Source organism: Danio rerio, chromosome 17 (assembly GCF_049306965.1).
Source record: "Danio rerio strain Tuebingen ecotype United States chromosome 17, GRCz12tu, whole genome shotgun sequence".
NCBI lineage: Eukaryota > Metazoa > Chordata > Actinopteri > Cypriniformes > Danionidae > Danio > Danio rerio.
This window is the reverse complement of record NC_133192.1, coordinates 48,004,790-48,032,694: the sequence shown is the minus strand read 5'-3', so window position 1 is coordinate 48,032,694 and position 27,905 is coordinate 48,004,790. Positions and strand designations below refer to the sequence as shown.

The following is a 27,905-nucleotide window of genomic DNA, read 5'->3' as shown; positions in this document are numbered from 1 at the left end:
ACCGCTGTCTGCACAAGCTGCCGTTCAGAATGCTCACGCAGAAGCGCATCCTCCGGTGCGTTCGTCCTCTGGGTTGGTCTGCAGCATTAGACTTGATGGACACGTATTTCCATGTCTCCACTCTTCCTCGCCACCATTAGTTTCTGCGGTTTGCGTTTGAAGGTCGAGCTTGGCAATACAAAGCCCTCCCCTTCGGGCTCTCTCTGTCTCTGTGGGTCCTCACTAAGCCTGCGGAGGGTGCCTTAGTGCCCATTTGTCTCGCGGGCGTCCGCATTCTCAATTTTCTTGATGACTGGCTGATTTTTGCCCACTCTCGGAGCAATTGATTATACACAGAGACAAAGTGCTCCTGCACTTCCACCTGTTGGGGTTTCAGGTCAACCGAGAAAAGAGCAAACTCGCCCTCGTGCAGAGGATCTCTTCTCTCGGGCTGGAGCTGGACTTGGTCACCATGGCAGCGCGCCTCTCCGGAGAGCACGCTCAGCTGATTCTGTACTGTCTGAGAGAGCTCGACAGTAAAATAGTGGTCCCACTGAAACTATTTCAGAGGGTCCTGGGGCATATGGCATCCACAGCCGCTTCACGTCGCTCGGATTACTCTATATGAGACCAGCACTGGCTTCACAATCGAGTCCCCAGACACGCATGGCATGCGGGCGCACACCGAGTCTCTGTTACTGCGCTGTGTCGCCGCGCCCTCAGCCTTTGGAGCGACTCCTCGTTCCTACAGGCCTGAGTGCCTCTAGGACAGGCGTCCAGTCTTGTTGTCGTTTCAACAGACGCTTCCAACATGGGCTGGGGGGCTGTGCGTTGCAGGCATGTGGCTGCGGACCTGGAAAGGTACCCAGTTGCATTGGCATATCGCCTGGAGCTGTTGGCAATGTTCCTTGCTCTCCACCGTTTTTTGCGGTGCCATTCATATTAAGGCAAGCTTAACCGTGCAGCCAATGCGGTCTCACGGCAGCCTTACGTCCTGGAGAATGAAGACTTCACTCTGAGTCTGTTCAGCTGATATGGGCGCCATTCGGGGAAGCCCAGATCAATCTGTTGCTTCCCCCGAGATCGCTCATTGCCAGTTATTCTTTTCCCTGACCGAGTGCTCTCGGCATGGATGCACTGGCTTACAGCTGGCCTCGGGGCATGCGCAAATACGCGTTTCCCCCAGTGAGCCTGTTCGTGCAGTTACTGTGCAAGGTCAGGGAGGACGAGGAACAGGTTGCTGGTTGCGCCCCTCTGGCTCAACCGGACCTGGATGTCAGAGCTCTCCCTCCTCGCGATAGCCCTCCTCTGGCAGTTCCCTTCGAGAGAGCACCTACTCTCTCAGGGACAGGGCACTATCTGGCACCCTTGCCGATCTTTGGAGGTCCTTAGACGCGAGGAAGACTTAGGTAACCTCTGATTGCGGTGGCTATTACCGTCACTCAGGCTGGAGCCCCCTCCCTGAGTGCGCCTATGCCCTGAAGTGAAGTCTTTTCACTGAATGGTACGTCTCTCACAGAGAAGACCCCCGTAATTTGCCAGATCAGCGTTGTGCTTTCTTTACGCCAAGAGAAGCTGGAGAGCAGGCTGTCGCCCTCCACACTTAAGGTTACGTGGCTCCCCTCTCATGCCCTCTTAGGATTTCGCCCTCGTTACACAAGCCGCGTCAGATCCCTTCGATCCTCGACTCAGTATCTCTCTGTCCCTGAAGACAGCTCTGCTGGTCGCGTTGATATCGATTAGAGGGTCGGGGACCCGGAGGCATTTTTTCGGTCAGTGACTCATGCCTGTAATTGGGCTGGCTTTCTCTCAAGTCCTGAGACCCGGCCCGCGATATGTGCCCAAGGTTTCTACCACTCTGTTTTAATACCAGGTAGTGAGCCTGCAAGCGCTATTGTCCAGTTTGCGTTTTGCGTATTATCCGGACCGCACTGAGAGTTAAGATCATCTGTGCAGCTCCTCGTCTGTTACGGCGGTTGGCAGCAGGGAAGTGCCGTATCGAAATTAAGTTTTCCCGCTGGATTGTGGATGCCATGGAGCTTCGCATCCTCTGGGGCGCACGCACGCGGCGCCTCTCTAACAGACATCTGTAGAGCTGCGGGCTGGGCGGCACTCAACACATTTGCAAGGTTTTACAATCTGTGAGTGGAGCCGGTTTCCTCAAGGGTATTAGGTAACCCTTTGGGGAAACAACTCGGTAGGGTGTTGAGACACGCTTGCTGCGCCATTCTCTCTAACACGGAGATACGTGTGCCTTTTTATCTGTCAGTAAAGTTCCCCATCAGGTGAGCCCTGCAGATTTCTCCGTGGCCCCCAGCACTGACTCAGCAGAGGAGTCACTTGCTGGCCCACTATGTTGTAGGTCTGCCCACTGGTCTGCCCCTTTTTGGGTATAGGTGCCTGCTATGCGTGATCCCCACTAGGCGGTCCCATATGCTTATTCCGCCACGGTTAAGTCCCCCCCTGGGGTGGACCCGTGTCTTCCCTCTTCGCTAACCACTTTTTTGCTATGCGTACTCCCCCTTTTTAGGGCTAGTCCATATGTAAATTCTGCCATCTATCCCCCCTTGGGTAACGGATGGCCTCTGCAGCGTCCTCCCTATCGGGATTGCACACTTCCCAACGTACTGTCGTATTTTCCTAGAATTATCTAGATGCTCACGACTTCCCCAAAAATGTATCTAAATCCGTAAGACTTCTGTTGAAGTAGGATAAATTAGGGCCAGGGACACGTTGGAGGACCGCGCCTCCCATGATGTGGGTGCGTCACGCTTGCTTGACTATCCCCTCATCGGGGGTGTTGGTAAGGTGCAGTCATTATGGTGCTTTCCATAGTTCTCCCATACGTGGATTTTCCCAAGATCAAATCCACTGTATAGCACTGAAGTTCCCCAACCGAAGGGGAACGTTCGAGGTTACAGAAGTAACCCTTCGTTCCCCGAGGAGGGGAACGGAAGTGCTATACTCCGTCGCCATAATGACTGTCCCTTAGCTGTTTGAAAGTCTCTTCAGCTTAAAAGGATGGCGTTTGCTCGCTCCAGGTGTGCTTATATGCTGGGATAATTGGCAATGAAGCCCACCTGTGCAAGCTTACGCTGCCAATTCATTGCATTCATTGGCCCGTTCAATACTCTTTCAGACAAGTGGCTTCTGAACCGAATCCTCCCATACGTGGATTTTCCCAAGATCAAATCCACTGTATAGCACTTTCGTTCCCCTCCTCGGGGAACGAAGGGTTACTTCTGTAACCTCGAACTTTATTCTCCATGCAATCACAAGCAGAAGAAATGGAATTGATGGATGTGGCATAATAAAAGCTGTGCTGCTTTCGTTGTGCATTGCGATTGTTACTCATCATCAATTGCTCCAGCATTTTCGTTTCATTTTGACAGTTTTCAGGCTTACTTTGCTTCATACTATGATGTGTTTAATACTTAAGCTCATCAATGAACATGAGTCCTGTAGGATGTACTAGACCACTGGTCCACGGACTGGTACTGGTCCATGGATCAGTTAGTGCCGAGCCCACAAGAAATCATTAATTATTTGGGTTTTATTTGTTGAGTCACGTGACAAGAACTGACAGTACACACATTTTGGTTGACTAATTATTTCAGACAAACAAAGACCCCCCAAAGACTGCAGTGCTTTGTAATTTTTTCAATAAATAAAACTTCTATTAGAGTGACAGTAATGTTTTGTCAGCTTCTCATCCTCTAAGAAAACGGTTCACGGTAAAATTGTCAAGCGTTGACCTGTCTATGGTGATAAAAAGGTTGGGAACCACTGATGTAGACCACAACTTCCTTGATTCCACAAACTACACATTTGTTTGTTGTGAATATTCCCCCTCCATTGGTCTAAACTACCTACTGTGCCTTAAAAAACTGCATATGAAATAACCAACAGCTTTCAGCTGACCCAGGTCTTTTGAAGAATCTATTTTTTTCCAAATGGACAAGTCTGTAATTGCAACACTTTTCTTCCATACCACTTCTCAGCATATTTATTTTTTATGACTGCAGCTACATTTCTTGTTTTTATTGTTTGGGGCACCTTTATTATAGACCTTTCTGCGTAACAATTAATGGTTTCTGCACTGCTGGCACTAAAAAAAAAATTAAAAATTAAATCAATAGAGCTTTATTTGATCGCTGTTTGTGTTTGGAGTGTTGTGAAGTGTTTGTGTGTCTCTTTCTGTAGTGTCCTAGGGGATGAAGTGGTGGGGATCTGGTCCAGGAACACAGATAAAGCTGACGTGACCTGCGCCTGTGTGTCTCACTCTGGCATCAACATCGTCACCGGTGATGACTTTGGAATGGTGAAGCTGTTCGACTTTCCATGTCCAGAGAAATTTGTGAGTAGATTGTATTTCTTCCTGGAATTATGTGAGGTTTAGAGTCGACTTTTTCCCACATGCATAGCAGTTTAACCGGTTTGATCTTAACAGTCACTTTGACTGTAATTTTTTTCTTACATCTGGAAGCTCTAAAAGTGTTATTGTTGCCTCTGGGCAAGAATTGCACATTTTAAATGCAAAAAAAGAAAAAGAGATTGTTTTGGTTCAAATGCATCATTAGCCCCTTTTACACCTACAGACCTTTCTGGAAAATTACCGGCAATTTTCCAGAAAGATTGTATGTGTGAACAGGTCCTTTTTGAAAATACAAATTAAATTAAATTTACAAATTAAATTTGTTCTGGCTATTTTCCGGAAAGAGAAGATGTAACATTACCGGTAATTTGCTGGAATGCTGCGCAATGTGAATGCAGAAGGAAGATTGCTGGAAAGAGCACGTGCACGTCTAGAACGTGCTGACATGAGACGTCTGCTTTAGCCAATCAGAACAGTCAGACGCATTCACGTCCGCACGGTTTATGAGAATAAAAGCCTTAGAATATTTTTCCAGACACATTTAGCTGCTAGAAATTAGTCAGATGACATTTATTTGTTCATCCTAATGCAACCGTGTAATTAATTATCGATAAGATGCTTATGATAAGCCGTTGTTTGTTTACCTTCAAGCTTTGCGTGTGCCCATGAAACAGCCCATGGGCAAACACACATATCATGTACATCTCGACATGCGAAAGTATTTTTCTATATGTTTTCTTCGAAGTTGTTGACAATACTGATCCATCCAATGAGTTTGTGATGTAGTCAAATGTTTACAAACACAAGCGCAGCCATTTAGAGGTCATTTCTGGTTAATGATGTCAGAATTTACCGGCATTTTGGAATGGATGAATTATTGGATAATAGGAAGCATTTTTTATTATTTTTGTCTCTTTTTCTTTTAATCAAACAATTATTTGTATTGGTCATGTAAGGGTCATATATTAACTGAACTTCTAATGTTGTGGGTGAGTGCTGTGCATACTAATTAGCATTTTTGCAGAACACAGAAAGATGTATACTTTGTTGTTGGGCAGAGAATTCGTAGGAAAAGAGGAAGTATGTCGAAGGGGCGGCCAATGGAGGACTGAACAATGACTGACAAGTGACGTTACACCAAAACTCCACCTGTTAAGATCGGGGGTGTATATATGCTGAAGTCAGGAAATGTATGTTAGTTGCGAACCTCTTGAATGTAATTCTTGTATTGCACTGGGGTAATGTAACCCAGAGCTCTGTCATCGAATTATTCATTTGTATCTAATAAATTGTTACGATTTTTGATATTGAAGAAAAAACCTCTCCTGACCTTTTCTCTTAAACACTTCTCATGCTCTTTTCCAGAAAAATTTCGCAACGTCCTCGTCTGTGTGAACAGCACTTTTTTTAGTTTACCGGTAAAGTCGTTCCGGAAATTTTCCATATATTTACCGGTATCACTGTGTGAAAGGGGCTATTGTGACATGACCAGATCAGTTGACATATTTCCTGCTGGCACATCTAGAAGTAGTTAAACATGTAAATATGTTAATAATTCTGACTAGTATTATAACACAAATGAATTGAAAATGATTAAATGTACCATAGTGTGCATTGATTCAATTTGTCAAATTGTTTTCTGATATCTACATAGTAGGTATGCAGCTTAAAGAGCCCATATTATACATGAAATAGGGTCATATCTTGGTCGTAAGGGTCTCCAACAACAGTTTAATATGCATGCAAGGTCAAAAAAACACTTTCGTGGTCTTATAATCTGCATTTATTTTTACCTAATTATCTCAGCGACTCCCGTATGAATCGTCCAGTGATTCATTTGTTCCCAAACCCCTCCTTAGCGCGAAGCTAATCTGCGCTGAATGGACCAATGACAGTCTGTTGCGATTGGTCGACTGCCTTCAGTCAGAGAGTGAAATGCCAAACAGCTAATCAGCAATATAAAAGTAATCACAGTGCATACACGCTCGATAGTGTAGGCGTGGATTTTAGCTGCCAGTGGGTCAATGTAAATACAGACGATGGACTTGAAAATTCAGACGACTAACTATTTTATTGAGCAAAAACTCCAAAAACAGTTGAGGAGATCTCCTAGCTTCTCACTCTGCTCTTTTCACAGACAAACACACACACATATTGCACACACATACACGCACGCACTTAACCCTGCTCCGGACGACAACGCGCGCGCGCGCACACACGCACACACACACACAAACACACACAAACACACACACCTCCGGACAACAGCTCGCACACACGCACACACAGACACACACAATACTCCTCTTCCACGGAGCTCCGTTAACAAAGCAGCACGCGTCGCGTTTTTAACGTGACTTTGCACGCGATAAGAGAATATAGCCAGTTAACCTGATACAGTACACGCGGTTACAAGTAACAAATCACAACTAAATACATTTGCAAGCTAAAGTCAACGAGGCAACTTTAATCGCACGTACTTACACTTGAGAAATGGAGGAAGAAAAATCCATCCTGACGTCCATCAGTAAGTTACTCTTTACTGATCCTTCCTTTAACAAACGCTGATGAAGTATTCTTTGTAGCATGTAGTTTCCAGAAGTTTCCAGTAGTTTCCAACTGCTTGGCTATAATGCTGAGGTTTCATGTTTGTGTGTGTGTGTGCGTGTGTTTGTGGGTGTGTGTGTGTGTCTGGGTTTCTGCGTCAGAGGGCGGGGCCTCAGGTTTGAAATCTCCCGGGTTTGCGCGTGCACGTGAATAACTTGGTTTCGTTCGTACGTCATGGCGAAACACCTAATGAATCGGTATCAAGGCGACTCGTTTGAAGCACTATGAGTCGACTCTTTTATAGATGAATCAACAGTTTTAAACACTGTACACTAACAGATTTAAGTCTTAGCTGGATACTTCACTTCACTTAGAGCTGTGTTACACACTACATGGAGGGGAATTTTCAAAAGCCCATAATATGGGCTCTTTAAACAAGTTCAAAACTTCTCCAGAACTGGTTTTGCAAACAGCAACATATATAGCCACAAGAATAAACTACTTTAATATAAGTTTAGATAAACAAAAACATAGGGAAAATTTCTGGAGGAGACATCAAATGCAGCGTGGGGCTGTTAAGGACCCTGTGTGCAACGTAATAGTCTGAGATACACTCAGAAAACAGTGGTGTCTGAGGCTTATTAAATAAATAAAAACTCAGCAAGTCTTTCTTCATTAAGCATGTTCAGTGAACATTTGCACTTCAATTGAATCAGTTCACAAAAAGCAAATGAAATCAAATCAAAATCAAATCACTTTTATGACTTGCTATGATGAGTGAAAAGCTTAGGTGCTGGCTCCAGACAGTACAAAATACAGACGGTGCGACATACAGACAGTGCAAATACAACGACAGTGCAAAATACAACAGTATACTCCCCCCAAAAAATCCAGGACAATTTAAGATTGACAGCGATATGTACAATAAATACATTCTTAAATGTTCTTTTTTTTATTTTAGTAATAAATCTGATAAAGTGTGGCCACAAGTGTGTGAGTAGTGCTGTTCCTGCAAATAAACAGAAAGCACAGACTCGTTTCTGCTGTCTCTGCATGTTTATTTGTGTGAAAGTCTTTTCAAGCATGTGACAGTAAATCACAAGACAATATAAAAATCTGGATGTGTCTTGCAAACACAGGTCTAAAAATTCTTTCAACAGCCAAAGTTCATCTTTTTACAATTGTTTTTACAGTTTTTCTCAGTCGCTTTGGTGCGTTTCTCACAACACTAGTGCATTTCTGCACAACAGTTAATGCATTTCTGAAATCCATTAGTACAAACTGCAAAACCTAGCTGATAACCTGCAAAAGTGCGTCACATGCTCAAAATGGATAGTTCATTCCTCAAAAAGCAAGTATTCATGTCAATCAAAGTGTCAGTATCATGTATCAAGTGTCAGTCCTGACACCATTGTTTTTGAACAAGATAGTCAAATAGCTTTGTCATGTTTTCATTATGACAGTTCACTTTCTACATTTTTTCAATGCGAAAAAGTCAGATTTTGGTGACACTTCCTGAAAATGCTCAAGACAACGCTGTATACTATTTGCAAAGCCATTTGAAAACTACAGTTAAGTTAGACATCACTGCATTTAGTGAGTTATCTGAGTACAAGACACTAAATATGTATGTTTCACATTTTTACTGCATTTGCTCTTTGCAATACTCATTTATTCCCAGCATTGTGCAAAAGAATAAAAACACCCTTATTTACAACAAACATAAACTCCCTGTAGGTAGAGCTGTGCACAAGTGTAAACAATATTGCAGTACATATTGGAACTGAGCCTACAAACACAGGTTTGTAAATCATTCATCAAATTGTTTAATTTTAAAGACATTTTCAGGAAAATAAAGACTTAAATTTGTTTTATAAAATTTGTTTGACAGATTTTGACAACTAGTTCAACATTTTTGTATGTAATGACTCAAGTAATGAAATGAAGACTATTTGTTTTATATGGAATGACTATTCAGCATTCACAAGTTTAGGTAATTTTGACTGACATGACATGAGCAAATGATAATGTTATAAACAGCAGAGAGTTGTATGAAAGCAATTGATGCATGTCTAAAAGCATTTGCAATTTGTTGAAAAGAATGAGAAACTGCTACTAGGATGTGCACAACTGACTAATTGTTTTGAGAAATGCATTACCTGTTGTGCAAATGTAAATAGTGTAGTGAGAAATGCACCAAAGCGACTGAGAAAAACTGTAACAATAGCATAGGCTCATTTCTCAGTTCTTAGTTCAGTTTTTCAGAACACAACCGTGGTCTATGGCTACATTGTTGTTCAATTATTCTCAGTTAAATGCCATGCTAGCTTTGTTTACCTTCAGCCCAGTTTGCACATTTACATGTACTCTTCAAACTGTTACATGTAAGTTCAAAACATAATACGAAAAAAAAAAGAAAAGAAAATACAGTACTGTATTAATCTCAAGAATTCAATGACCTGTTATCAGTTATTCCAATCATACTGCAGTTAAAACGCTAATAGACTGATTTTTTTATTTATTTTAAGACACTTGTCAGGTTTCTCTCCTTTGTTAATTATGAATCATTTTATTAAAACAGGTATTTATTGTTATTTTATATTTGCATGTTACTTTCTATTATTTATCTACACTTTTTAAATAGGAAATTTTGCAAAATGTTGTTTTTCCACTTTTCTGACCTGGATTTACATATTTGTGCTCTTCCAAGGATGAAATAGCAATTTCTCACTACAATCTGTTTCTTCAGGCCAAACACAAGCGTTTTCTGGGCCACTCTGCACACCTGACCAACGTCCGCTTCACCAATGGGGATCGCTTCGTGGTCAGTGCTGGAGGCGATGATAGAAGGTGCTTGTTCTGTTGAGGCTTCTTTTAGCCTCTGTCTTGCTGTACTTTCTTTCATTCTTCCTTTTTTAAATCAGTCTCATTTAAACAAAAGGTCACAGAAGGTTTCACTTCGGTGTTTCAGTTTCAAAGCCAATAAACAAAATAAATAGACAGACAGACAGACAGGCCAACATGGATAGAAGGACTGACTAACTGCCTGACAGACAGACAAAATAAAAACACAGAGATATCAAAATCAATCAATCATGGACTGATGAAGAGAGCAACAAACTAACAAGAAAGATAGACTGATCAGCTAACCCACACATCGGATGACTGACCGACCAACAGGTTGTTAAATAGATAAACTTTCAAAGACAGACAAAAACAACAGACAGACCATACAATCATAGACAGACTGACCATCAATTAAAAGAATAGAAAGACTGACAGACAGATTTAATGAATGACCGACAGACAGACAGAGCAACAAAATAACAAAATAGATAGACCAATTGACAGACACTTTTCAGATTTCTGACTGAAAGTCAGACAAAACAACTAACAGACTGACTGACGGATAGACAGACAGACAGACAACCGACAGACCAATTGATTAACAGACTGGCAGAAAGACAAACAGACTGACTGACAGACAAGTGTCAGAGATACTGACAACAAATATATTAATTACCTACTGACAGTAAGAAAGCAACAAACTAACCAAATAGATATATAGACCAAGGATGGATAGACTGACCAACAGAAATTTCGACAGAAAAACAGACAGAGCAACCAACTAACAAAACAGAAAAAGCAACAGACAGAACAGAATGACAGACAAAACAACACAGACAAATAGAAGGATAGACTGACTGGTTGTATAACCAACCAACAGACAGAACCACAAACTAACAAAACAGATAGAACAATTGACAGACAGAACAGCAGAGAGAATGACTGACAAACAAAACGACTGACACATAAACTGAAAGATAGATTGACAGATAGACTGACCAGCAAACAGCGTGAAAGACTGACAGACAGATAAAGAATGACAGCCTGACGGACAGATAGATGGATAGACTGTCCAGCAGACAGACAAAAAAACTGACAGACTGACTGACTGATAGACGGATAGACTGACAAGCAGACAGACTGAAAGACAGAGACAGAAGAAACAACTGACAGCCTGACTGACTGACAGATAGATGAATAAACTGATCAGCGCACAGAATAAAAGACTGAAAGATAAATGAAGCAATTGACAGACTGACTGACAGATATATGGATAGACTGACAAGCTGACAGACTGAAAGACTGACAGACAGACAAAAAACTAACAGACTGACTGACAGCTAGAAAAAATAGATGGGTGGACTGTGCAACAGACAGACTGAAAGACAGACAGACAGATGAAGCAACTCACAGGCTGACTGACGGATAGATGGACAGACTGACCCGCTTACAGACTGAAATACAGACAGACAAATGAAACAATGGACTGCTTGTCTGACAGATAGGTAGACTGATAGACTGACCAGCAGACAGACTGAAAGACTGACAGACAGACGAAGCAACCGACAGACTGACAGCCAGATAGACGGATAGACTGGCCAGCAGAAAGATTGAAAGACTTAAAGACAGACGAAACATCTCCCAGACTGACTGATAAACTGATAGAATGACCAGTTGACAGACTGAAAGACAGACAGACAGAAGAAGCAACTGACAGACTGACTGACAGATAGATAGATAGACCGTCCAGCAGACAGATTGAAGGATTTAAAGACAAATGAAACAGTTCCCAGACTGACTGATAGATGGAAAGACTGACCAACAGACAGACTAAATGACTGACAGATGAAACAACTGACAGACTGACTGACCGACTGACATATAGATAGACTGACCAGCAAACAGACTAAATGACTGACAGATGAAACAACTAAAAGACTGACTGACAGACAGATGGATATACTGACCAGCAGACAGATTAGAAGACTGAAAGACAGATGAAGCAACTGTCGGACTAACGACTGAAAGATAGATGGATAGACTGACCAGCAGACAGACTGAAATACTGACAGAACAACGAAACAACTGACAGTCTGACTGACAGATAGATGGATAGATAACCAGCAGACAGACTGAAAGACTAAGAAAGACGACAAAACTGACAGCTTGACTGAAAGATAGATGGATAGACTGACCAGCAGACAGACAAAACAACTGACAGACAAACTGACAGACAGAGAAATAGACATCAACTGACCAACAAAAAAAGACAGACTTAAAGGGCCATGAGACCCCCCACTTTCGGTTAAAGTCTATTTCAGAATTTTTACAAAAGATGCATGATTAATGGGCGTGGAGCTCCGCGAGCATAGGGCAGGAGTGGGCGTGGCCAGCAGGGGAGAACGTGAGTGAACTGTTGTTGACAGTTAGCTCACAAAATGAGACACAAATGAGACGCATGAGTTTATAGTTCACAAAGTTAAAATGCAAAGAAATTAACAGTAATTTAATGCCCTGCTACATTTATTATTTGTAATTTCATATACATATAACCATAATTTTTATCATTATAAAGATAAGTGTGTTCATGTAAACACTATAAATGAGGATTCTCCCTCGATCCCCGGGTCTATTATAGATCTGAATGCAGACTCAGTGCAGCAGGTCTCCTGACCTGCCTATTTTAACCATTAGCCCTGCTGGTAATCTGGAGGATTTAGGCAAACACAGCAGCACGGCGATGTGTCTAAATGTGAACGATAAAAGACAGCGTCCGCCATTCTCTAATTCTCGTGCTGCTCTCCCGACAAAAATGCTTGCAGCACACACAGAGCTTTGATGTATGATCGCCCTGACAAGATCGCGGGGAAAAAAAACATACAACAAACCCCGTGGATCATAGAAACAAACACATACGAGCCTTCATGAACGGCTACTGCGTGCCGTTGGTCCGTGACTCCGTGTCTCACAGCTTGCTTGAAACTGGCAGGTCTGTCTTGCCTTCGGAAAGCACGTGCTCTCATGAATAATTAAGCAGCCGGCTCTTCTCATAGGATAAGAAAACTCCACTATAAATAATAATGAGAAACCGACGCCTCATCATTGCACTTGCAGTACTGCGCTACGTCGCCAATTTTGATCCCGCCCCAAAAATCATTTTAAACCCGGAAGCTGAAATTAGCTGACAAAAGCTCAAAATTATCCAGTTTTCCCCACAATTAAAGCTGACAAGTGCTAACATTGTCTTAACTAATGCTCAACACACACATATCTGTTAATATAAAAAAAAGTTCTCTAGGGTGTCCTAAACCTTTAATAAACAACCATCCAACAGACTGACAGACATTCTCCAGTTATGTTGCACTATGAAGAAACTGACATGAAACCATCAGATTTGGTGGGCAGCGATCAGATCAGTTACTTGGCAGAATGCTTTCAATGACTACCCAGAATCAAGAATCACTGGGTTGTTGTTATTGGAAATGCTCCCATTCTAATGGTACACTTGTGTGTGTTTTTCAGTCTGTTTGTATGGCGGTGTGTCCACACTCCTCACTGAGATCCCGCTGTGTCCTCGCTCTGCCTCAAAAGCATCTCCAGTCCAGCTGACAGCATGAGTGCACACACACTCACAGAGATCTTTACACAGTCTTACAGCAGATGCATGAGCCGTCGTCACCCATTCTGAATGATAGTTGGGTGTCACACGACCCAACATACTGTAAAAGATCCATCAGACGTGTATGTGTTTACCCTTCACTTTTATTTGTCTTTTTTAAAGAAAGAAAAAAAAAATAGAGCTACAAGTCATTTATTTTGGATTCCGTCTGTATTGATGTTTAAAAGAGTTTCTTCCGAATGAAAAAGAACTTGTAGCAAGCTAACAACAATTAGCCTTAAACTACCCGTTGCGTGTTTTTTATTTATTATTCTTCATTTAGGTGTGGTGTTTTTGATATTATATTCTGTTTTCTGTCGTCTTCATTTCTGGTGGTTGTTTTCAAGGTTTCATGGATCTCCTGTGGCCTTCTCCCTGAATGTAACACTGGCGTTATATTCTAGGATGTCAGCATGCCAAAGCATTCTATGCACTGTATACTTGACCTGCTCACTGTGGTAGTCCAGTGGTCTTTTCATGTCCATCTTGAACGTGATCTCCCTAAACAGTAGAAGACACTCCTAACCTCATATGTAGCAACTCTAGCTTGATTAGTGAACTTGAGACGTCTGTTCGTGTGAGTAGGTATGAGCTTTGTGTTTCATGTCAGGGATCAAAGTTTAAAAGAAGAAGAAAAAAAAACTAATGCAATTCCTCAGAAAACGAATGAAGAGTTTGTTTCAACGCTGTCTTATCTGAAATCACTGTTCATGTTGCTGCTGAAGCCTTTATGACATCACATCATTTATTTGATTATTCTGATGTTTTTTATTGTTTTTGTTGGACTTTACTAATCTGGATTGTCCAAGTTCAGCGTGAACTGAAACAAAATGCAACCTTGTCTCTGGTTCATTCTGATTGAAAGAGATGTGCTTAATGCATCTTTTAATTTTCTTGTAAATATCATTTGTAAAGACATTCTTTTGTATATTTTTGTGAAATGTTTCTTAAAGGCCAACTTTAATAATAAAAAAAAAGATGTACACATAAGTGGTGCGTTCATGTAAGACTGTTTTACACAAATATCTAATCTATATATTGAATATATTGGCATGTAGATGTGGTCAAGATGATCTCACAAAGTTTAGATCTTTCAGTTAAAATATTTGAAAAACGTGATGTATTTCAGAATGTTGATGTACGTCCAACTGAAACTGAATATTGAGGGGGCAGGGTTTTGCCCTTTTTTCACATCATTTCCTCAAAGCAAACTAACGGTAAGAGGGGGCGTGGTTAAGAATATTGTAGTGTCAAACTGATGTCAACAGAGAAGAACCGAAACCAAACACCACTCCAAACACGGAAGCAAATGGTCAGACTTTGATTGAGGATTACCTGAAATATCAAATACGTTTGGAAGAAGTGAAGAGTGAGTAAATGTTGACAGGGTTTTAAGCTTTTGGTTACAAACTTTATGGAACAAAAATATTTTAAATAAAACTCTAAACAAATAATGCATTAAATTAACAAGTGCTTGCATTTTAATAGATTGATTTAACATAGCAGTTTAAGCGCAGCAATTTATTTCCACCTGCAAATTATGCCTTAAAAGACCTCAAAACAAGGCATCATGGTGGTGCAGTGGGTAGCACGATCGCCTCACAACAAGAAGGTCGTTGGTTCAGTTGACACTTCTGGCTGGAGTTTGCATGTTCTCCTTTTGTTCGGGTGGGTTTCCTTGGTGTGCTCCAGTTTTCCCAGTCGAAAGACATGCGGTACAGGTAAATTGAAAACGCTAAATTGGCTGTAATGTGTGTGTACTGCCGTCCTGGGTGTTTCCGGGTGTTGGGTTTGCAGCTGGAAGGGCATCTGTTGCATAAAACATATGCTGGATAAGTTGGCAATTTGTACTGCTGCGGCAACCCCTACTTAATAAAGGGATTAAGCCGAAAAGAAAATGAATGAATGAATGAAGACCTCAAAACATACCTGAACACTCCCTACATCTAATAATTCCAAAGTCCTGAAAACATTATTATCATGGCATTCTCATTACTCATTCATTCATTTTCTTTTCTGCTTAGTCCCTTTATTAATCACAGCGAAATGAACGGCTAATTTATCCAGCATATGTTTTATGCAGCGGATGCTCTTCTAGCCACAACCCATCAATGGGAAACATTCAAACACATTCATTCACACACTACGGTCAATTTTAGCATACCCAATTCACCTGTACCACGTCTTTGGACTTATGCAGGAAACCAGAGCACCTGGAGGAAACCCATGCAAACACGATTAGAACATGCAAACTCCACACAAAAACACCAACTTACCCAGTCCAACATCGGACCAGTGACCTGCTTGCTGCAAGGCGAACGTGCTAACCACTGTGTCACTCGCATTCTTATTACTCTCTTATAATAGATAATTATATCATTATATGTTCTTGATTTTGTAATTAATATCTTTATTCTTACATTTTTGTGTGCTGTTGGGGTTGTTTTCATGATTTTAAGTCTTAATTCGGTCAAAACTATTTCTGTGTTTTAGCAAGTGGAATGGTTTTTGGTTACAGATCTTATTTTGAAACATATCTTGGTAAAATTCTTTGGAAATAATGAAAAACAATTAACAACACACTGGGCACATTTAATACCCTTTTGTTATGTTAGTTTTTTGTGTTCCCGATTGACTTACAGTATATGTCATGTTATAAGCCCATTTTTTTCATTGCAAAGCTATGACAGCATATAATCATGCATTCTTGATTGTTAGTGGTTTTCCATATTCAGTTTGTCATTTTTACTGTTGATCATAAGTTACAGTGAAAAAAAAAAGAAAACAATAGTTTTTGGCTTGAATATGGAGAATGTGTGCATGGGTGAGAGAAAGAGTGTAAGAGAGGCCTTTCCACAATTACCATAATATGTTTGATAAAAATAAAAATAAGCAGTTTAGTTCTCAGAACATAGTAAACAGTATACAGTATGTATATGTATATATATAAGCCAGAAACTTAGATAGGTCTTGCACAGGTCTATCTAAAGGGTTAAAAGTGCCAACTGATGATCAAGAGTAAAAACTAAAACTTGCACCTCTTCAACAGAGGAAAAAGCACCAACAATCAAGAATGCATGATTATATGGTGTCAAGGCTTTGCAATAAAAAGATTGTGGTTATAATGAAAGTCAACGGGGCAAAAATAGCGAGAGGGTGCTCGCTGCAGAGCCATTTGAGGAGAGCTGAGCTCCAGCGAGAGGGAGCATGAGCTGTCACTCCTCCTCCTGTAAGCTGTTTTAATGCGTACACCAACCCCACCCCTAACCCTACCCCCAGTGACATCACTCGTAGAAGAAGTGCAAAAAAGGTGGAGCTCAAGCTTAAGCTCCCCCTCGAGCACCACTTGAAAATAGCCACAAACATAATGAAATGGTTGTCGATTTTCACAATTCACAAGGGTTAATTGTCCTTAACCCTGGCATTGTGTTTATCTATTTAATTGTTTTTTTTTATATATTATTTTCCTGTTTCTCTTTTGTAGTTTATATTCCGTATAGCAGTCAATAATAATAATAATAATAATATTAATACAAGGTTATGTCTATAGAAGATAGAGAGATAATGTGTCATATTTGTCAAAGGCGGTTTGAGTAACCGTTGTGACGGTTCATGTAAGTAACCCGATTTTGAACCCCTAATTTTTAAAAAAACATTTGAACTGAAATAAAATGAATTGAAAATTACCTTTAGAATAGTATATATCACGTTTTAAACAACTGGATATTTGAATAAGTATTACATTTAAGTATGAAAATGTGTCAAATATTTTTCATTAAAATATTCACAACATAAACAGCTATGCTAAACTGCAGGAGCTAAAAACACAAACCCTGGGAATTCAAATCATTAAAATGCATGAGATAGTTAAATTAATGTATTTTTTTCAGTTAGGGCTATTTGGCAAGCATTTTATTTTAAATACTTTTAGCATTATTTAAGTTCCACAGAACCGTCACTTTAACGATCATTACTAAAAAAAAAAAAAGACCTCGTCAGCATAAAACAATCACATTCTATGATAATGAGCTCCTTACAATCAAGATAAGAGATTAACTTCGAGACCACAGATTTATAATGTAATCAATTCAGTTCTGTGATCAATCCCAGATTCTAACTGAGCTGTCTCTCAAGAAGCCTAAAAAACAACAACAGGGAATATCATATCATCTTATAACTTTATTTAGATATATATTTACAATCTTTCTTATATACAGTACAACACACAAAACACTGAATGTCATTTACCATAGTAACAAATTGAGCATTGATCACATTATTATATTATTATGCCTCTGACTGATCTTAAAGGGACAGTTCACTCAAAACTGAAAATTCTGACATTATTTATCCTTCAAGAGCTTCATTATTCTGTTAAACACAAAAGGACATATTCTAGAGAAATCTGGAAAGCTGTAAAGACTGACTTCCATAGTATTTGTTTTTCCTACTATAGCAGTCAATGGTCAGAGCTTTCTTCAAAATATCTTTGTGTTGAACAGAATAAAGAAGCTCATAAAGGTTTTGAACCACTTGAGGGAGTAAATAGTGTGTGAACATTCATTTTTTGGGTGAACTCTACCTGTAAATAAGCAGACATGTAAGCTGTGTGTTCTGAACTGATATGCAGACAGGAAGAGAGTCAGAGTTTCACAGAAAAAGAGGAGCCACAGGAGCAGCCGTGTTCAGCCTGAGGATTCTTCAACACCTGAAATGAAGCGCGAATGAGCTCCTGACTGAAGTCAACAGTGGATCCTTTCACAAACTCCAGACTGTCCTGGTCCACCACTATCCCTACGCCGTTCTTTTCAAACACTCTAGAGGAAAAGAAAGAGATATAAAAGCAAGAGTTGTTTCACCTAGTATGCATGCTAGATCCCAGTGCTACAAGCAACAAACGATCAGTTTTTCATTTCCACAGTTACTTTTTACATAAATATGCACCTCAACAACTTGTTTGATCATTACACTCCCAAAAATGATCAGGTCCTTACCATTTCCTTACATTTAAGGAAATGGCGGTTCTAGACCTTTATGATTATCTTTCTTCTGTTAAACACAAAACAAGATATTTTGAAGAATGTTGAAAAAAACAGCAGTGTAGAAACAATACTGTGGAAGTCAGTGGCTGAACATTTTTCAATATATGTTAATTTGTGATCAGCAGAAGAAAGGTTTGAAACAAGTGAAGGATGAGTAAATGATAGAACTTTCATTTTTGGTTGAACTCACTCATTAAATATGTTATGCTTTAAAAAAATCTCTAGATATTGTGTCATTTTCTTTGTTGATGGCCATTGGTATTTAGATTTGGCAACAAAGGCACAAACATCATGTTCTATAGAGCAGAGGTTTAGTGCAGGGCCAAACATTTTAGCCCGCGACCCTAAAATAACAATTCCAGTGACTCATGACCCCCCACTATCCTCAGAGTTGGTTATAAGCATACAAACATTGTATACCATGGTGCATACACACCAAAAGGAACAATATAAACACGAGCATATTGACAACACAAAAAAAGTGCAACAGTCTAACAATCATATAATGTTATAGTCATTATTCATTTGTTTAATTTAATAGTAGCCTCATATAATGAGACTGGTGGGCACAATGTTCACAGCGCAAGACTGTACAGAAGTTTTGGTTTAATTTTGGAGATCACCACTTGGAGATGGTCCTCTATGTTCAGTCATGGCCTTTATTTTTAATGTGTGCAAGTGCTGTAAAGGCGTTAAAGTTAAACATTGTGCTGTGAAATCAATTTGCTACAACTAACGCTGTTACTGTGTCATCAATCTAATAACCCCCACCTTTTTGATCTGACCTTTTTATGAACTACGATTTTGTCATTTAGTGGTATTGTTTTTTGTGATCTTTATGTGCTGTCAGCCGTCTTGACCAGGTGTTACTGGAAGAACAGACAGTACTGTCTCAACATGATCTCCTGGCTAAATAAAGGAAATGAATAAATAAAAAAAGGTACACAAGTGCTGCTTTCTTTATGATTTGTATGTGTGCAGCACTAGTTCTGGTTTCCCTTTGTGGAATGACAATACAGACTACTACCACCTGTCGGTATTAAAAAAGCACAACTAGATGTCATGAGCAGATTTTTTTGACATTAGCCTAATAACACTGGTGGCGTGTGATTATGATATAATGTCTAGTGAACTTTTATTACCAGACTAAAAGATAGTTTGAAGATAACTACTGAAGAATTAATATTAGCATGTAAAAATGCTGTAAAACTACTAAAGTTTGAAATTCAATTCCTATCATGCAGTAGATAAAACAACAGTTTGTTTTGATACAAATAAGATACACAATTATACATAGTGTGCCTTTACAACCCTAAAAACAGCATTAATTTAGATTTAACATGAACAATTTCAAAATTGGTCTTTTTTCAGTTGACTATGATTGCTAAACTGTATGAATAATATCTATAAGTTTGGTAAAATTAAGTTTGGATTTTTAAAAATATTTCATTTTTATGTAGGCCTAGCTCCTATCACTAGATCTAATTTTGACAAAGAAAAAAGCACATGCAAAAATGAATAAAATAAAAACTTTTTATAACCCCTTTTGTGCAAGGTAAATTACCTGTCATCTTCATTTTTCACACTGTCCACAGAGAATTTATACTGGAATCCTGAACATCCTCCTCCCTCCACTGCTATTCTCAGATATTGTCCTTTCTCCATGATTTCAGCGAGCCTCTACAGAAACAACAAAAGTACAACTATTAATATTTGCTGTTGTCCAAGGCTATTTCCCAGTACTGAGTTGTGGCTGGAAGGGCATCTGCTACATGAAACATATGCTGAAATAGTTGACAGGTTATTCCACTGTGGTGCCCCCTGATAAATAAGGGTCTAAGCCAAAGAAAAATGAATGAATGAATAAATAAATGTTCATGGCTAGATAGGCACATTTAATTGTGCCTATCTGGTGTGTGCGTAAATGTGACCGCATAAATTGAAAGTTCTCCCAAAACTTCTTTCTTCTGTTGCATGCAAAAGAAGATATTTTGAATAATGTCGGTAACAGCATCAAATGATTTTCCTTATTTTTTTTTTACTATGGATTTAAATGGTTTCCAGACCTCTTCTTTTGAGTTGAAACAGACAAACGAAATTTATAAATATTTGGAACCATAAGGATGAGTAAACATCAATTTGGCCACAACTATACTTCTGAGTATCTAAGATGAAGTACACATGAACTCGCACCTTGACACAGGACTGGCTGAGGTGAACTTCTGCATCTGTACTGGATGTATTCTGGTGTTCAGTGTTGGAGGAGGTGGAGGTGAGAGGAGCTGCACATGATCTCACTGACAGCAGGCTGGAGAACAACAAAACGCACGTGACAGCCAGGGAATGGTGGACACACACACACACACACACACAATGCACTTGATCAAAACAAACCTATGGGGCTAATTTGTCAACCTACTTCTGTAAAAACATTATGATGATTTCACGTTAAAAAGCAACTAAGAAAGAGATTTAACATTCTTGACATGATATGTGTAACATTAGCAAAACGCGGATTAGTTTGTAATCCACTGAATACACGCAATCGAGAAATTTCATTTTAATTAAATCAGTATATAAGTTTAAGTGGCGATTTTCATTAATTAGTTCTGATATGTGCTACTTTCAGTTATTGGATACTAATAAGGTGTCGTTATCTCACTGCCTGTGCATGCTAGCTAAGCTATTTTGTTAGCTATTAGCTGAAGTACGGACATAAAACATAGTCAAACCAAATCACAAAATACATGCAAAATGTATGAGCGTAATTTCGCTAAATTGAGCATACTTGAGAAGGTGAAATGACGCTGTTTTAGGAGCGCTTACAAGCAGTCTCCGGGCGAATGACATCTTCTGTAACTCACACAGTACTACGCATGCGCCTTAGTGGACGTTATCGAGAATATCGGTTGCCAGGTTGGATTTTTATGTATTTAGGGTGTTATTTTTATTTGGTTTCAAAACGTTTTAAAACAGTAAACTATGTTTACGTTAATAGAAATCTGATTTTTATAATAAAGACAGCTTTCACAGAACCATAAAAAATTAAGTTAGATAAATAAGAACACAAATGATCTTTCTATGAAGTACCATTATTTGTCACAGAAACATTTTTTTACTGAAATCTTCTTAAATGTGCAATAAAAACTTTCTTAGAACTAATATGTCTAAATAATATGTTTTATTAGCAAACCATTATTTTAAAATCGACAATTGTTTCGCCATAATATAAAAAAGTAATGACTGTTAGGTCTACCACTTGTGTAACCAGTTTTACTACAAATACCATGGATAATCTATTTTAGACTATGTTTAGTTTAGTCTAACGATTAAAAACTGTTAAACACACACAAAGGGTTCAAAGGATGTAAGCTGAAGGAAATTGAGTGAGTTATTGAATATCCAAGCAAACATTGTTTGCTTGGATAAACTTGTTTTCCAAGTTTTTCACATATCTGGCAACAAAAGAACGTCCTAGTTTCAGACCATTTTAACGAGTCACTACCATTGGTTGAGAGATCGTCGAAAAGGCGTTTTACGTCATAGGACTGCCCATACATACAGTATTTGATTGGAGGACACAGTCATTCTGGTCTCGTGACAAGGAAACAGGGTGTAAGAAAAGGGGACAGAAGGAAGAACCTAGTAAGTAAACACATTTAATTAAATTATTTAATGTTTTTACCTTTTAACTTGATCTAAGTACTTTTTCTCTGAAAGTTTTTGTGTGCTATTTTGAAAAGTGACATTTACGTTTATGAGGAAGTGTACGCATATTCGCTGTCATGTGATTATTAATTATCCTACTTGTGTTTAGATTTTTGTCAGTAAACTAACTCTAGTGTGTTGGTTCCTAACAGCATTCATTTGAACCATGGACTACAGAGTGCTCGGCGTGGTTTTACTTTCTTTTCTCGCGTACACTTGTGCTGATCCGGTAAAATTTGTGGACTGCGGTAAGTCTTTATTTTTATCAAGTTTGTATATTTAACAATTTCAATTTATTTATTTTTTACTTGAATTGTATATTTGTATATAATTTCCACTTTCATCTTACAGGCTCGGTAGACGGAAAAGTAGTTCAGGTTGACATCAAGCCCTGCTCGCAACAGCCCTGCAAGCTTCACAAGGGACAATCCTACACCGTTAATGTAACCTTCAGCAGTGGTGAGTTGCTTTATACATATAATAAACTTTTGAATAAATCTGAAATTATGATGTTAATAATAACTATTAACCCTTATATTTCCTTAGGTGTTGAAAGTCAGACCAGTAAAGCTGTGGTTCATGGTGTGCTTGCTGGTGTCCCTGTCCCCTTCCCTATTCCAATTGACGATGGGTGCAAATCTGGCATTCAGTGTCCTATTGTTCCACAGAAACCTTACAACTATGTCACTGAGCTGCCTGTCAAGACTGAGTATCCAGCAGTAAGTGTTAAAGCTTCTTCTCTAGTTCTAAGCAAGTCTGTAATGTTGTATATCTTCACTTAAATATTTATTTTTGTTTATTAGATAAAAGTGGTTGTGGAATGGGAACTAAGAGACGACTCCAGCAAAGATTTATTTTGCATCAAGTTCCCTGTCCAGATCGTAAACTGAAAGCCAACGCTGAAGTCAGGATAAAATGCTTACAAAGGGATCCGATTAACAGAAGCATCTGAAAGATTGCCTGAAAAGCTTTTAGATTTCTTATAGTAGATTCAGATTTTATGATTATATTATTACCTTTTCTAACCAAGACAGATTTGTTATTTTATTTTAATGTATTGTCTTTAACTATGCACACAGACCCACTGTACAAACATTGCCAAATTCTAGTTTGTTGCTAAAACTGCATTAATGATTGACCAGATTGAGATGTTGATAAGCTGTGGTGATCAATTTAGGCTCTAGTTGCTGTGTGGCTACTTCTAATGTTTCTAATTCACATTTCTTGGAGCGATTACTTGCGAACTTTTAAGTTAAACTTTTTAAATCTGCTTATTTAATAAAGAATCTGAAAATTATTTTCTTAAAATACTGGCTAATGTGGCCAAATGTAACAAGCAGCTTTGTACATTACTGTCTGAAATAAAATACTTTTTTATTGTAAGCAATGTTTTTTTTTGTTTTTGTTTGTTTTCTTCTGTTTGATGTACTACTGATGACATTTCTTCCAAATTCTAAATAAATGTTAAGGCTTAATATTCAAGTCAAGACAACACAACACTTATCAATTGTTATTATTATTTATTTCTTTAAATGTTTTTATTTTTTTCTTATTTTAAATTTGGAAGAAATGTTATAAGTCCTCTGGTCTAGGAAACCTCTATAAATCCCAAAATACAACTACATGAGTGTACTGTTACACCCTTTCATTTCATTGGGTGTCTTGGTAAAGGAAACGACCTTAGTTTTTGAAAACTTTTTAGTATTTACAGGACGTCCACTGAAATGTCACTTGTTACAATAATTTCAATAGAAAGAAACTAAGTTTGGGACCACTTGATGGTGAGTAAATTAAATTTTTACGTGATCTATTTAATGAAGAGTCAGTATTTGTTCACGGCCATGAACACTCCATCTAGTTTTTCTGTATGCATTTTAGTTTTAATGAAAGCGAACCAATTAATAGCACATATAAATAGGCTATATATAAACGGTTAAAGTGAACTACCTTCTCCTTTTTAGGTCAAACATTCAAGCTGCTAGTTGCAGTTCTGTTTTTTAAGAGGTCACCTGTCATGTGTTTTATTTAGCGACGGAAGAAATGAAGATTTGCAAAGCTTGAAACGATTCACTGCTAGGGACATGTATGCATGGGATACATGCAGGTCAAAAACCTCATCAAGAGCAACACATCTTTTTTTTTTTTTTTTTTTTTTTAAGAGTTGACTTGCATAGATTGTAACCTGTAGTCCACTTCTCTTTAATGACTGTTCAATGTTGCTGAATATTGGCTGTAACTGGAACATGCAGCTGGATGCACCAATTCAGAGCATCTCAAACATGCTTGGTGAGTTACATGTCCACTATGCAAGAACTGGTATGTTTTCAGCTTCCAGGAGTGGTGTACAGAAACTTGCAACATGGGGTTGTGCATTATCATGCTGCAAGATGAGGTGGTGTTTGTGGACGAATGGCACAACAATGAGCTTCATTGTCTCATTGCGCTATCTCTGCATTTAAAAAGCCATCAATAATATTCAGCTGCTTTCATTGCCCATTGCATATGCCTATAATATAACCACACCGTGACCATGGGCCGCTGTATTTACATCACTGACATCAGCAACCCACTCAACCACACTTGACGCCATCCACACGGTCTACCATCTGCCTTGCACAGTGAAAACCAGGATTCATTCATGAAGAGAACACTTCTCCAAAGTGCCAGATGTCATCAAATCAGGTTTCAGAGATTATATTGTTTGTTCCATTGTGGGCTCGCTATTAAGAGAAGCTTAGTCCTTTATTTATCAGGGGTTGTCAAAGTGGAATGAACCAGCAATTACCCTGGCATGTGTTTTATGCAGAGGATGCCATCCAAGTCGCAATCCAGCACTGGGAAATACACACACTAATTCACTACGCCTAATTTAGTTTATTCATTTCACCTACACCGAATGTCTTGGGACTGTAGGGGAAACTGCAGCACTCATAAAATACAAACTCGCAAAACTATGAAATCTGTTCAGTGATTCACCACTAGGGAGCACTCTTGGTGAACCTGCATCATTTGTATATTTTATGATATTACAAAGATTGTCCATCAAAAGAGAAGCATTGATGTTTTATAAATGTATTAAAGCCCTGTTTACTGAAATCAAATTACATTACAATTACAATAGTTGCATGCTATTTTCAAAGTGTCAATATGCAGTGCCTCTCATTGTGCTTTTTAGACACAATTTTATCATCTATGGCAAATTTGGAAAGACCTAAAATATTCCTGTAATCCTTGGCTAAAATCGGGAGAAGGTCAGAGCCAGCTTCAAGTGTTTTTATTTTTATAATGTCTTGTACTAAGACACCTGTACCTGTTTTGTTTTATGAATGTCTACACCTACCACAATCCTAAACCAAACCATCCAGTAACCTTATTCATTCATTTTCTTTTCAGCTTAGTCCCTTTATTAATCACAGTTTGCCACAGCGGAATGAACTGCCAACTTATCCAGCACATGTTTTACACAGCGGATGCTCTTCCAGCCACAACCCAACACTGGGAAACACCCACACACTTTTGCGCACAAGCACATACCGCTTAATGGTCCTTGTAATCAGATTTTCCAAATGATAAACTGGCACCGAGACTGACACTGCTGGCAGTGTTAGAAGTTTTCAGACACTTTCTAGCTGTGAAACTTCAGCTAATGCAAGTGTCAAACCAAGAATTAATAGAAACACTGATTCTGAATACACAATCAGCCCTACAGTTTCTAATAACTGTAGGGAAATGTCAAAATGGCTCTTTTCTGGTAATTTTTATTAAGCATGTTACAGACATCCAACTTGGTCAAAGTAATTTCTGGGAGGGGGGTACATAAAGACATTAATTTCTGGGAGATTGTATCTAATTTGTGGGCATCAGAGAGTCTCTATGCATGTGTGCGGGACACTCCACGGAACTTGGGATGTCTGAAGTTGTGAAGCTAAATAACACTACAAATTGTTTTTGTTTGCAAGGAGATACGATTTCAAAATGCTTGTTTTTGAATGTTTTGTTGAATTAAATTGCCAGATGGTCTACTATTCCCATCTGTACACTAATGGCTAATATTACCCACAATAAATTGCATGTTGAATGTAAATTCAATTAGGACCAAGATGGCAGAGCTTAAGTTACCAAACAAACACGTTTAGGGACAGATGTGTGTAGTATGGAATGTATTCAGCCATTACATTGTGTTATAAACACCCTGAGTTCTTGTAAACAATATATATATTATAATGTTAAATTATCATCCAAATCCCAGCGATTTTTGTGATCTACCACACCATGACAAACACCAAGTATGGTTTTCCCCAGCTGCTGAATTGATTGACAGGCATTTATTACACTGTAAAATGCTGGGTTCCACGCAAATGATTTGTGTTGCTACATCATGAAGGAATTAAGGCAACAATAGATTTTACAAATTTAATGGATTGAATATAAAACAAATACATTGTCCCCCAAAAAACTTGAGAAGTGTGTTGTTTTAGCTCATTTACAGTTTTTTACAATTGCTATGACACTTTTATCAATACATTTAACAAGTTTCCTAAACTCTTAACACAGTTAGCACAACATCCGTCTTCGTGGGCTATACAATTAACACATTTCTTGTTGCTTTGACGCAAAAGGCATCCAGTTAACACCAATTTAAAATGCTTTAACTTCTTTTACACACAAGCACAACCAAGAACAAAACAACGTAATTTTACAGTCAAATTTACAAATGCTTTAACACAGTATGTCAGAACAGATAACACCTTGTTCTAAACAGAAATTATATAGGATAAAGTCAAAGTGAACAGCTTTTCTAATTGTGAATTGAAACACAAGTTTATTCCCTGTATTTTATTCAATTGCCAATGAGAAACAGCATATTGTGGTTATATAAATAAATAAATAAATAAATAAATAAATATATATATATATATATATATATATATATATATATATATATATATATATATATATATATATATATATATATATATATATATATATATATTTCTTTATTTGTTTATATAGCCGCAATATGCTGTTTCTCATTGGCAACTGAAAAAAAAATATATATATATATATGACAGCTGTTTCCCATCTAGAAAGCACACTCATGTCTTGTTTTGGTTTTTCCAATCACATGATCATATGTTCTAATAGAGGACTCTAGAGGTTTTTGGAAAGAACAGTGAGCACATCAAAGAACTGTGTCACCCATACGTCCATGTAAGATTATGTAATACAGTCATTACTGTACTTTACACAGTGTGTTTTGCAGTAAACTACTCTTTAAACCTGGAGTTCATTAGTACAGTACATATACAGTACAGCATTTGCATACACTGTGTCTAATTACTTTCAGAGAGTCATGAAGTAAAAGCCCAATCAAGTACCACATGAAATTTTCAATGTTGACAAGGCTGGGGATGTCGCCATAGGAAAAACATAATAGACCAAAGGGCCACAGTTACCGTGCCGGGCCACAGAAGATATCAAGTATAATGTGGATGAGAACATGTGGCAAAAGACCGGGCAGAAAAGAAGATTACTTTGTTATTTTATTATAATTGTGGTGCTTTTTCTGTTTGCAGTGATGTCTTTCTGCAAAAAAAGTCTGTACTGCAGAAATTCTTTTTTTTACATAAACTGTAAATTTTATAAAGCAATTTTTTTTCTACGCTTTGTATAGAATTTTTGCCGTAAACGAAAGAAAATGCATGCGTTTACTTAACCCAACAAAACAAAACTGTAACGAGACTTCAAA

At 38.6% G+C, this 27,905-nt stretch overlaps 3 protein-coding genes across 9 annotated transcripts in view; 2 read left to right on the top strand and 1 right to left on the bottom strand.

Annotated features, from left to right (window-relative positions):
- The window catches only part of eml5 (EMAP like 5), a 247,950-nt gene extending 233,554 nt beyond the window's left edge, over window positions 1-14,396 (top strand). For 5 of the 6 annotated variants that reach the window (XR_012392979.1, XR_012392978.1, XM_068214625.1 and 2 more), the window contains 3 exons: window positions 4,183-4,336; window positions 9,651-9,751; window positions 13,271-14,396. Coding sequence is in view for 4 of the 6 variants with exons in the window: in XM_068214625.1 (XP_068070726.1) it covers window positions 4,183-4,336; window positions 9,651-9,751; window positions 13,271-13,307 (292 nt within the window). In the remaining 2 variants the exon portion in view is untranslated. Of the gene's footprint in view, window positions 1-4,182; window positions 4,337-5,412; window positions 9,288-9,650; window positions 9,752-13,270 lie in introns of those variants that run through there. The other variant, XM_068214626.2, reaches the window with a different exon arrangement.
- Window positions 14,397-17,567: 3,171 nt separating this feature from the next.
- On the bottom strand, window positions 17,568-21,320 carry isca2 (iron-sulfur cluster assembly 2). Its single transcript, NM_001327901.1, has 4 exons — window positions 21,237-21,320; window positions 20,642-20,756; window positions 20,013-20,128; window positions 17,568-18,223 (listed from the first exon to the last, which is right to left on the bottom strand). The coding sequence occupies exons 1-4, from the start codon at window positions 21,296-21,298 to the stop codon at window positions 18,049-18,051; spliced, it is 468 nt and encodes a 155-aa protein (NP_001314830.1). The 5' UTR covers window positions 21,299-21,320; the 3' UTR covers window positions 17,568-18,048.
- Window positions 21,321-22,042: 722 nt separating this feature from the next.
- On the top strand, window positions 22,043-23,539 carry npc2.1 (NPC intracellular cholesterol transporter 2, tandem duplicate 1). 2 transcript variants are annotated; one of them, XM_021467104.3, is made up of 5 exons: window positions 22,043-22,215; window positions 22,309-22,404; window positions 22,508-22,615; window positions 22,703-22,875; window positions 22,960-23,539. In XM_021467104.3, exons 2-5 carry the CDS (start codon window positions 22,323-22,325, stop codon window positions 23,044-23,046), a joined length of 450 nt encoding a protein of 149 aa, XP_021322779.1. In that variant the 5' UTR covers window positions 22,043-22,215; window positions 22,309-22,322; the 3' UTR covers window positions 23,047-23,539.
- The last annotated feature ends 4,366 nt before the right edge of the window (window positions 23,540-27,905 follow it).